Below are 11,968 nucleotides of genomic sequence, written 5' to 3' on the forward strand. Positions count from 1 at the left end.
ACCTTCTAATTCCTTCAAGCTGGTGTTTTCATATCCAATACAAATCGCTCGCATAACGAATAATCAGCTGAAATAACCTCAACAAAAATCTTTTTAAGCGGAGAGATAATTCAACGCGTGATAAAACTTTGCAAACCAAGACCGAAGAAAACCATTGCACGTAAAATTAATATTATGAGAAACAAGTATTTTTACAGTATCGTGAGTAAAATGACATTCCTGATTTAATAATAAACTGCATTCGACTGTTTCAAATTGGTACACATGTTTATAGTATAAAAATATACCGAAAATCTAAGTATGCCACTGCACTGTAATCGTAATTTATTTGACAAGTACGAATATTAGCTTTGCTAAAAAATTGTTAATAAGGGTACAAAGAGGTTCAATTTCTCATGATTAACGCTATTCGGTCACTTTGGTCAGTCAGACACATGCAGGCTATCCGAATTCATTCATACATACATTACTATCAATATCAATACCTAATAAATGTATGTACTATGTAGTATGTATCATCACAATTGATAGAGAGATACTATGTCGCGTACGCATCCATATTTACTTTTGCCGCTTTGCGAATGCAATGAATTGCGAATCGAAGCACATATGAGTAGCGCGAAGTACACATTAATTGATAAGAAAATGAGCACCGAAAGAATTACACTGACGTAATTTTGCTTCAGTATATTGAATGATTACAGAGCAGGGATATATATTTTTCGTACTATGAATACAATTCACATATGTAAACGTAGGTAGTGTCTTATTATGGATTTACTTACTGGAAAATTTTTCGTTATCTTTCTTCGCTGCCATTATCTTCAAAATTCGGGTCTCAGCAATCTAAAAACGAGTACATTGATTTCGTGGTAATGGAATTTGCAAACGAGTCATGTCATTACCGATTTGAAAAAGCCGAATGGTAATTCACAATATTAAAATAAATTTTACACATGTTACAATAGAAAATAATACTTTTCAGAAAGTAAATCTGAAATTTAAATCAACGAAATGAACTGATATTAAAAAAAAAAAAATTAAAAAACGATAAACTGAAACACTGGAATTGATTGAACTAAGGTAAACAATCCCATTTGTCTATTCTAGGAAACACAGAATGAATACTTTCGAAGTTTCCGTTTCGACAGCGAAAAATCTTGGAGAGAAGTCACTTTTGAGAAAATGGCTCGAAATGGCTATGGAACACTGTTGACTTTTTAACAACCTTGATTTACCACATTGAAACGTTCACTGTAGGAAACATATTAACAATTAACGAACAATTAATAACGTTTATTATAAAAAAAATAACAAGGAATATAATTATTACATCTTAACGCTTCGAATATCATAACAAGAATACTCGTACATCACGTACACACGAGGAGAGAGACACAACGAGCGTAATTACCGGGAATTACCCGTGAGGTTTACCACACTCGGCCATTCTGCAGTGTGTGTTGTCCTCAACACACCGATTCACGCACTTTTTACGAAATTTCGGCGAACGCAACTCCGGGGAAATGGTACAATTTTCCTCCGAAAAACAAAAACGACAATTATCGCGCTTATCACTAACAATAAACGATTTTTCACGAACTGGTTTTCGCTTCCTTTTCCGATTACGAACACGAATTTCACTCTTTTCAGCAATTTTGCCGGCGTTTTCGACTCGAACGAAGTTGACAGACGTTTCAACGATGTTACACGGCGATTTTTCGGCACTAAACACGACACTATTTTCGTTTAACGACACACGATTCGCCTGTGTGATGATAAATTGATCTTTCCACTTGATCATCGCAACATTCGGGTTTTCGATCCAAGAACAGCCAATGACGAGAGGAACAGGTAACGCATTATCACGGAGGATTAGAATTTCCGTTTCGGGTACTGCCACACCATCGACTGAGACCGTACCTACGATTTTACCAAGTACTTCCGATCCGTTTTCCAAATTACCAACGCCGAAAATTCTCGTATTCGAAGGGGGTTGAATAGTTTCGCACAGGGTGACTGCAGTTGACGCTCGCATCACACATACGCTACTACCATTATCGATCAACGCTCCCGAAATCGTTTTTCCGTTGATAACAGCCGTTTTCACATATTTTTCACGATCAACACCTAACGCTGTATTGACCAGAAGGACGGATTCGGACTTTTTCGTTTCAGGATCAGGAACAACCGGTTTTTCGTTTTCACTTTCAGCAACGTCAGGTTTCGATTTACTAGATTCAAATTCACGAAGTCGTTTGCTCCAATCGGCAGCTTTCGAATAATCGTAAATACGTAGATAATTCGCCATATCTTCGGACTTAAACCCAGCACAAACAGCATTTTTTGATTCTGCAACGGATGCACCAACATCTTTAGCTAAACGCAGCTTATCGAAGATGTATTCGATTGATGATTCGTTATCTTGTTGACATCGCGCGGAGAAACGTTCCCACTTGTCAACCACGTTTCCATCATCTTCGCCAATAAACGTTTCCCAAAAACAACTTCGAAAATCGGACCACGATTTGATATCGTCCGCATTGAGTAGATACCAACTTTTGGCTGCTTTCGTAAGTAATCGCTTCGCAGTTTCCAGCTTTTGTAGGTTATTCCAACCACCGATCAGGCCTTGATTTTCGACGCTTTTCAACCATTCTTTTGCTTCAGTAGCAGACACCTCACCCGTAAACTTCGATATTTCCGGCAGTAGCACTGCGCTGCTAGCTGCTTGGACGATTTCGCTAACGGTATTCATTGAGAGGTCCACTTTCGATGGAGAAAAAGGTGGCGATTGATTTCGTTTCGTTTTGACCATGCTTTCGGCAGAAATCGCGAACAACACACAAAAACACACTTTCAATTATTCAAAACACTTCGTTGACGCACATTCGACCACTTCTGAAATATGTAGGAAACATATTAACAATTAACGAACAATTAATAACGTTTATTATAAAAAAAATAACAAGGAATATAATTATTACATCTTAACGCTTCGAATATCATAACAAGAATACTCGTACATCACGTACACACGAGGAGAGAGACACAACGAGCGTAATTACCGGGAATTACCCGTGAGGTTTACCACATTCACGCGCATTTCGCGTTTGTAGTTACGCACAAGCACAATTTTGTATTTTGCTAAAAAATTGTTTAAAAAAATTATGACGTGCGATGAAATTTAAATTATAGTTTAAACAATTAGTTCACCAGCGAAAAGTCAAATGCGCACTGGTCTTTATTGCAATGCAATCTTTTGCTTTTGCACTGAACTGGACTGGAGGACTGCTTCGGAATGGGATTTCATTTTTCCCTCACGACCACGACGGTTCATGTCTCACTGTCTCAGATGTAGTGGGTGTTCCTTTGGAACATTGGAATATGCTGGAGAAAATATATTTAAAATGTGGAAGGAGGAAGAATGAAGATAGAAGAAAAAATATAATGATACAATAAATAAGTTATTTTTTTACACGGATTTTGACAGAGTCGCAAGAAATTGGATTTTGACATGTTTAGAATACGCTGGGGTACCTTGTAGCTTTTGAAAATGAATTTTACTGATGTGAGTTCACTTGAAGAGAGACGACTTTTAAGGTTTTGAACGTTTATGGTTGGTTTAAAAAAAAGTTTCCAAAAACGTCCAAAAACCAGATTTTTGAGAATCCACGTAAAAAAACGTACTTAATTACTTAAATTGATTACTGAATCTGAAAAATTAACACTGGAAACCCGAAACAGTTTTGAAATGATTTCTGAACACACATAGGCAATAAAAATTATTCTTTGGTATTTTGTTTGATCGGGTAATGACAATGTAACCGATGATAATAAAAATTACTTCTCTCTTATTTTAGTCATTTTTTATCGGAGAAAATTTGTAGCATTCTGTGGAGCGCTCGAACACCCCAGACACCCCTAATGTATGATGCATACAAATCACATTTCTTCTCCGTTTAGATTTAAGGAATAATAATTTTAATTTTTTGCTCATAATATTCATTATTATTTTTCATTGTTGAACTTGATAACTTAACCACTAACTAAACAAATTAGCTTTCAAAAGTTCGATGAACTCAGTTTCGCTGTTATTCATTTTATCCATCTCCATCTTACAATTTTTTTCTCACACTGAGAGATACAAACTGCAAAGAAGTGATGATTAAAATAGTAAATACATTTATTTACAATCAAAATGTACGATTACTAGTGAAAAAAATTGAAGAGATCATATGATACAAAATGAAAAAATTAAAGACAAATATTATAATGATTCATTTTTAGAAATAAGCAAATTGAATTCTCATTCAAGTACGTAGTATTGGAAAATTTTTAAATAAAAAAATTAACATCTTAAAATAACAAATAATTAAAACGTTTAAAGCCAATGGTGAATAAAAATAAAACACAGAAAACGTTCGATTTCACTTTGGTAATTCGTGAATATGGGTTTAAAAAAAATTAAAAGTAATAATTCAACACACAGGGAATATCATTTTAAAATCATCAAAGATGAGAAAACACATTATTTAAAAAAGTTTTTTCTTTGTTTCTGTATAACGTTCCTGGTATTTTTCATATCCATCTAAATGCTCGAACTCTTTTATATCAAACTGGTTGCCCTGAACAAATAATGAAGTCACTTTCGAATCACACAATAAACTTTTTGGTATAGCCGAAAGCGTAAGATTATTATTTTCTAGTTTGAGAATTTTCAACTTCGGCGCATTAGCAATTTCTGGCGAAATAATAGAGATATTATTATCATTTAAATTAAACTCTATCGCATATATTCGTTTAATCGAATCAGGAATCATGTCAATTTTATTGTGTGATATATCTATAATCGTCAAGTGTTTCAAATCACACAGTGACGTCGGAAAGTCTGAAATCAGGTTATTGTTCAAATGGATTTCTTTTAGATTGACTAACGACGAAAAAGTATGTGGAATTGAAGTGATACTGTTCGCTGCAGCAGACAAGTTTTCCAGCTTTTGTAATCTTCCTATTTCTTCTGGTAACTGAGTGAGCTTGTTATAATCCACGTTGATATACTTCAAATTGGAAAAATTACTGATGCTAGGTGGGAGAGTTTGGAATTTATTAGAAGATAAATTCAACTGCCTTAGAACAGGATGCAATTCCTTCAATTTGCTCGGCAATTCATTCAAAGAGCTATTACACAAGCTGAGTGTACCAGTTTTCTTAGCTGTTTCGTAATGGTGCTTGGTGTTGGAATTTCCCATGTTTCTGCGATTAAATTAGAACTGTAACCAAAAGTTTTATTCGTTAGGATGAGGAATAAATCATAATTCTACAACTGCGAACCATTGCGAACAAAATCTAAATACTTACGTAATGCAACATGATTATTAATGAATAGCCCAAGTGGAAATAGGAAGTATAGAAACAAATCGGCTTAAAATATTTGTTGAACTGAATGTTGATTGCTTATGACACTACGGACACTACACTCCACTTTTTTTACTCTGATAATGATAACACACCTACTTAACCATAAGTTTAACTTCTTTAAACGATTTTTACCAAAACTAAGATGCTAAAGGTGGAATTCTATCACAATTTACGATTAACTAATCAATAGTGTTAATTAATAAATGATAAGAGAAGAGTTTGAGTTTGTTTTGTTGTGTTGTTGTTGTTTTTCTGGGTGGAGGGACTGGTGGAGGGAGAATTGCTGGTCTGCGATCCGAAGTTGTGAATAGGGGAAGAAAGGGGGAACTGAGAAAACTGGAAAACACGGGGAAGGGAAAACATGGAAAACAGCTTTCAGAAAAATTCTCAAGTTTCGCCATCTGTAAAATTTTTATGAATTAATATTTTGATTTGACTTGGCTGTTTTGATTCATATTGGTAGTCAGCCTTTCTAAGAAAAATATTATTGTCTCTGTGTCTGTGTGTACTTGTGTTCGTTACTTGTGTAAGCTAGCGTAAGTAAGTAAAAACGAGTAACGTAGCGTTAGTAGACATTTTACATAATCGATTGATAAGAAAGAAACAGCGTATGTGTATAATATAAATTAAATTGCGTGAAATTGTCGATTAACCACTATTTCTTGTATTTTTAGTATAATAACCATCGTTACTACTGAATTTACGCATCTTTTCTCAATAATCAAGGTAAATTTAAAAAAAATTGTTTACTATCCTCTGTGTTGTGTAGAGCAATGTTCGATTGAGGTTTTATTTATTTTGGTGTCTTCAATAGTCCGACTTTATGATTAAGGATTACACTTGCCATTTTCATAATTAATTTACTCTCACTGATATTCTGCGGTAGATCCATTGTTTTTTGTAAACTGTTGTTCTGTAGACTTGAGTGTTTTCTTTCTTACTATCCCGTCCATAGTATCTTAAAATCATTTTTGTGTTTATATTTTTCCTAGAATGGCAGACAATGAACAGAAAGCACAGCAGCTGATAGCTGAAGCGGAAAAAAAGTTGAATTCATCGAGAACTTTTCTTGGATCACTGTTTGGGTAAACTTAATTTCATAATATTATTTTTTTGAAAATGTGATCCATCGAAAAATGCTGTCCAAATTAGTCACCTCATATGACCTTACGCACATCTTACGTCATTATTTGATTAGATGTAAACTGTATCTGATTTCTGAAATTGCTATATCTGATCTGAAAGAATGTTGAAAAATTTGCAGAGGTTCGTCGAAAGTGGAAGATGCTGTCGAATGTTATCAACGGGCTGGTAATCTATTTAAGATGGCTAAGAAATGGGGATCAGCCGGACAAGCTTACACTGAAGCTGCCTTATTGCATTTAAAAGCTGGTAACCGACATGATGCTGCTACTAACTACGTAGATGCGGCCCATTGTTTCAAAAAATCTGACCTAAATGGTGAATGAAAGTTTCGCTGAATTTGATAATACAATTTTAGCGTACTTAGTTTACTGATGATATATTTTCTTTCACATTGCAGAAGCCGTGAAATGTTTACTCAAAGTTATTGAAATCTACACTGATATGGGTCGCTTCACTATGGCTGCCAAACAACATCAATCCATTGCTGAAATGTACGAAACCGAATTTGTGGATTATGAGAGAGCCATTCATCATTATCAGCTAGCTGCTGACTATTTTAGAGGTGAAGAGAGCAATGCCTCGGCAAATAAATGCATGTTGAAGGTTGCACAGTACTCGGCGCAATTGGAAAATTATCCTAAAGCAATTCAAATTTATGAAGAGGTAAGAATGTCAATATTTGAATTGAAACGACTCCGTGCAAAGTGCGGAATTTATTTGATATTTCTTGGTGCATGATGTTTGTGATGCGATGTTAGTTTTATGTTATACATTGGGCGGGCAGTGTTCGATGATAATTTTGTCGTGCTGGTATACGATGCATCATTTGAATAACATTGTAAACGACCCATGTGACTACATCAACGTTAAATGGCGAAATGAATTATTCGATACATTTATTCCTTAGATCGCTCAATCCTCCTTGGATAGTTCATTGTTGAAATACAGCGTGAAAGAATATTTTTTCCGAGCTGCGTTATGCCATATGTGTGTTGACATGTTGGACGCTTCACGTGCCGTATTACGTTACATCGAATTATATCCTGCGTTTCAAGATTCGAGAGAATTCACATTATTAAGAGTAAATTACTTGATTTTCCACAACTTTTAAGATGAATTCATTTGCAGTTTAGTACACTTGATTATTCATTTATTTCAGGTTTTAATGGATCATATTGAAGAGCAAAACGCCGACGGATTTACAGAAGCGGTTAAAGATTATGATTCCATTTCTCGTTTAGATCAGTGGTACACAACGATTCTGTTGCGAATCAAGAAACAAGTCAATGAGAACCCAGATCTGCGTTAAAGAAGGGTTGCTTCAATGGAACGGTGTAACATGAAGTAAAACTATTTTATTTTTCATTTATTTACTGCGATTCTGTATATTATAACCGAATTGAACTTTTCTTGAAGGCATTGCGCGGTAAAAGAAGAAACGCTTGCATCATTTGTGCTGGTCAGTCGCATTGTATTACTATAAGAACATTTCTCCTCTTTCCTAATTCTTAAACTTCGTAGAAAACATATTTGCTTTCTGTAGGTACAAACATGAAAAAAATCTGTAAAAATCTAAGGAAATAATTAACTTTATGTGATGTGTATGTATCATGCAAGTTTTCTTTTTTCTTTTCCAGTAGTTACCTGTACTTACGAAAGTATTTTTAAATATGTTCAATTTTCTAACGGTCATCTTTCTAATCTCTTCAGTCACACGCATTAAACGATGTTTAAATTTGAATATAATAAAAGCAAAATAAGGTACACAACATATAACATAATACTTCTCGTTGCTTCAGTTTGTTGTATTATCGTTTTATCTTTTTTTTTTTTTTTTTAACCAATATTGGATTAACTGTTAGCAAATCCAGTTATTTATGTCGAATATTATGAAAGCATCATGAGAACTTGAAGCACAGTCTGTGTCTTATATATCACTTTCTTTCTCACCTTGATGAAATGTTTTGAGTAAACTTCGAAATTATAATTTTTATAATCTATTTAAATATTATACAGTTTGTATTATATACCGCCGGATGGGTATAAAATAATGTGAAAAGAAATTTTGTAGCTTTTCTAAAGAAGAAAAAAATACAATTGAAATATCATTTTTCATCGAATTTTAAAAGTAGTATTTCAGTGTACAGAGAAAATAATTATGAAAAAATTTTCGTGTTTTGCAATTGGTTTGTATGTTTAATTTCGTGTATATTTTTTGCAATATTTTTTCAACGTCCTAATCCTAAAAACAAGTATTGTAAGAATTTTAAAATTTTATTAGATAATTCTAAATACGGTCGCGATTCACCGAAAATTCATTGAAGAAGATGATAATTGCTATGATTACTGTGGGTTTAGTTTTTTTTTATTTCAATGTAGTTTCTAAAGCGTGTAAGGTAGACTTTATTTTGAGTAGTAACGAATCATGAATGATATTTTCCTCACAGTTCAACTTTAATTAAGATTAAAGTTGAGTAAAATGTAGCGAAGAAAATACACGCTAAAAATTTTTACAGGAAATAGTTTTTATTGTTTGAGTCGTGATGTGATATGAACTCAAACAACCTGCATAAACCAATGTGTTATCGTGGTTCAAAAAGCAACCGTTTCATCAACTTCGTATGAATAATGTTTCGCTAATAATTCTCGTACCTATTTATTGATATTCGTATTTACGTAATTACTTCATTGAATGATGAATTTGATTTCTTTTTTTATTACGTTTATTATCATTACTATTGTTTTTAAATACATATAGGTAATCGTGACATTAATGTATTTTACTTTGTGCAATTGCTGTAGAGTGTTATTAAGATAGTATTGTACACGGTTTCGTTCATCATTCCTTTTGTTTTATAAATATTTATCTAATTCTGTGGCTTTTTGCTTTTGAGTACGCTGTGTATGTTTAATTTTTGTTTCTATATATTAACATGCGAAATATCTACCTATGTCTTTTTTTCTTTCTATTATTTTCGTTTGATTTTTTTGTTACGAGAAATAGACATCCTCTGTTACCTGTTCTTTTCCTTTATTTACTATCGTAAAAGCTGAATTAGCTAATTCGAAAGTTACGATAATTCGATGGCATTAAACATTTCGTAGATTTCATGGTTATACTGATACGAGATTTTGGGTTGTTGGTTAAAAGAGCAAGATTCTATGTAGGAAATGTTGAGTACATTTGATTTTTATGTAAGTAGATTATGGAATGATAGAAGACAATGCTCGATGTTGGAAAATAGAATGCAATACTTCAGTGCTGTTACTTGTCGGAAACAATTATTACTGACGTTTATTTTTGATAACAAAACGTGTTTTCGAGCTTGTAAAGATGAGAAGTGTTGATCGTTATTTCTTTTGCCGGTAGATATACTATGTAGGTAGTTGGCAGTTCTGTATGTTTGGTTGATTTGACCCGTTATTCATGACGTTTAGGGCGGTATACTATGATTTCATTTGGGGCAAAAAGTATTTTTTCTGTTAGTGTACTGTTTCGAAGCGTAATTTTTAGAAATTGTACTCAATTTTAAAAAAATACACTTATATATTTCTTTGGAAGGAAAGAGTAGGTGACTGGTTTAAAAATTACTTTACAGAACCGTGCTGTCGATGTACATAGTAAGTACCTGTACCCACATGTTGAAGAAATTGAGTATTAATTTCAAACCACGAGTACTCACATGAGTGAATTATTAAGAAACATTCTGTGATTCACGCCAAGACAAAATGAACAAGTTCTAATAGAGGAGATCCATCTTCAATTTTCATTAAAAATGTACTTATTTAGATCTTGGTTAGTTTTTCGTATTACATGTATTTCTGGGAAATTCAATTATGATTAATATTATTGATGAAGTAGAAGTAGAAGTACCCACTTACCTGAAAAAAAATCGAAAGAAAATGGCATCTGTTGAAAATTCTTTCTTGAAAGATAGTACCTACCTAACTATCTGCATAAATTAGATACTACTTATAATACTATTCGTTTTTTTGTTCTCAAACGTAAGCATTCATCATTTACTTACGAGTGTTTTGAAAACTAAAATAGTTTACTTATAGCTATGTTGGCCAATAATCTGAGTCCAACTGATCTTACGGCGAAGAAAAATATAGGACTAGGTTCAAACAAAGCCTGGCAAGTTGAATTCATTTTTTAAAATGAAATTGAAAAATTATTTTTGGTAATACTCAAGTAAGGTATAGCTTACTAATTATTTATATTAGGTACTCGAGAACAGAAATGATAAAAGGTATGCACTTTTGATATAAATATGATACGAATTTTCATTGGAAAACACCACTTCTGTATTTTAATCTGAATCTTAATTGAACTTAATTGTAAACATAAGATAATTCTAATATCCGCGAATGTAACATAAATGCACCTTTTAAGAATTCTCATTTTAAACTCACAAGCAAATTCAATATGGCTGTGATTGGTTATGTACCTATTTTGACTTCAACTTTGCCTCTCAAAGATACACACTCGTACGTTACCTATTAAAAGTAATGATTAATACTTGTTATTGCACCGCATTGTAGGTATATGACTTGTTTATGTTAACAATAAAATTCTATTGGACGAAATATTCAACGTAAAAATGGCTCTCTGTTACCGCTCAATAGCGTAATAAATATTAATGTTTATCTGGGAACTTATCCACAAATTAAACAGTTCCCATCTGGCATACATGTATCATTTAAACAACTAGAGTTTCTCTCCGCTATTCATAAATATTGTATTTATAATGGCCACTTTGGATTTATCGGTAAATTATAAATGTGTTGGTGAAAAACTGACGTAGGTATCATTGAATGGATGTAAATCCACGGAATATTCAAAAAATTCGTATCAGTCGAAAAGATGCGTAAAAATTTTATTTCAAAAGTTGTAAACGGCAAGTACTTATACGTAGGTACTCGTACATATAGATTTAATATTTTTTCATTTTTTAATAACAGCCATTAATGACAACCAGCAAATTTATTCCCGAGTCAGAATTATAAGGTATTGAATAAATTTTCATAGTTCAAGTATTTTCGTCTCTTGAAATGTTAGACCTATAAAAACGAGAAAGAGACTTTCGTAAGCAGAAACTCGGAAAGAATATCGACGCGAACAGTACATATTTATTGGAGTGCGAAGCTTTTCTATATAGTAGAATTAAATCCACATATCTATCAAAAATCGTATTTTTTCCACAGCCAAACTAGAATTAATTTTTATTATACAAAAGCTGGCATCAAAAGTAGTTGACACGAAGAATGCTTGATAATATGTACTTTGCAATACCCATACCATACCCATACTAAAACCATATTTTGGGTAGATATAGAAAGATACCCAATACCCATACAGGGTGTGCAGAAATATAGGGTAGAGTAGGTACCTATTCCT

General features: G+C 33.0%; 3 protein-coding genes across 5 annotated transcripts in view; 1 reads left to right on the forward strand and 2 right to left on the reverse strand.

The window, feature by feature from the left end:
- The window catches only part of C3G (C3G guanyl-nucleotide exchange factor), a 38,025-nt gene extending 36,879 nt beyond the window's left edge, over window positions 1-1,146 (reverse strand). For all 3 annotated transcript variants that reach the window (XM_065344934.1, XM_065344933.1, XM_065344932.1), the window contains exon 1: window positions 786-1,146. In XM_065344934.1, coding sequence (XP_065201006.1) covers window positions 786-819 — 34 coding nt within the window. In that variant the 5' untranslated portion in view covers window positions 820-1,146. The remainder of the gene's footprint in view (window positions 1-785) is intronic.
- A 135-nt stretch (window positions 1,147-1,281) lies between these two features.
- LOC135832002 (leucine-rich repeat-containing protein 57-like) lies at window positions 1,282-5,680 on the reverse strand. Its single transcript, XM_065344938.1, has 2 exons — window positions 5,362-5,680; window positions 1,282-5,273 (listed from the first exon to the last, which is right to left on the reverse strand). Exon 2 carries the CDS (start codon window positions 5,250-5,252, stop codon window positions 4,536-4,538), a length of 717 nt encoding a protein of 238 aa, XP_065201010.1. The 5' UTR covers window positions 5,253-5,273; window positions 5,362-5,680; the 3' UTR covers window positions 1,282-4,535.
- Window positions 5,681-5,951: 271 nt separating this feature from the next.
- Window positions 5,952-9,584, forward strand: alphaSnap (Alpha-soluble NSF attachment protein). The gene is made up of 7 exons (XM_065344937.1): window positions 5,952-6,147; window positions 6,414-6,506; window positions 6,686-6,882; window positions 6,965-7,230; window positions 7,475-7,648; window positions 7,727-7,911; window positions 7,984-9,584. Exons 2-6 carry the CDS (start codon window positions 6,415-6,417, stop codon window positions 7,874-7,876), a joined length of 879 nt encoding a protein of 292 aa, XP_065201009.1. The 5' UTR covers window positions 5,952-6,147; window position 6,414; the 3' UTR covers window positions 7,877-7,911; window positions 7,984-9,584.
- The last annotated feature ends 2,384 nt before the right edge of the window (window positions 9,585-11,968 follow it).

This window comes from Planococcus citri, chromosome 1, assembly GCF_950023065.1.
Source record: "Planococcus citri chromosome 1, ihPlaCitr1.1, whole genome shotgun sequence".
In the NCBI taxonomy this organism is placed as follows: Eukaryota; Metazoa; Arthropoda; class Insecta; order Hemiptera; family Pseudococcidae; genus Planococcus; species Planococcus citri.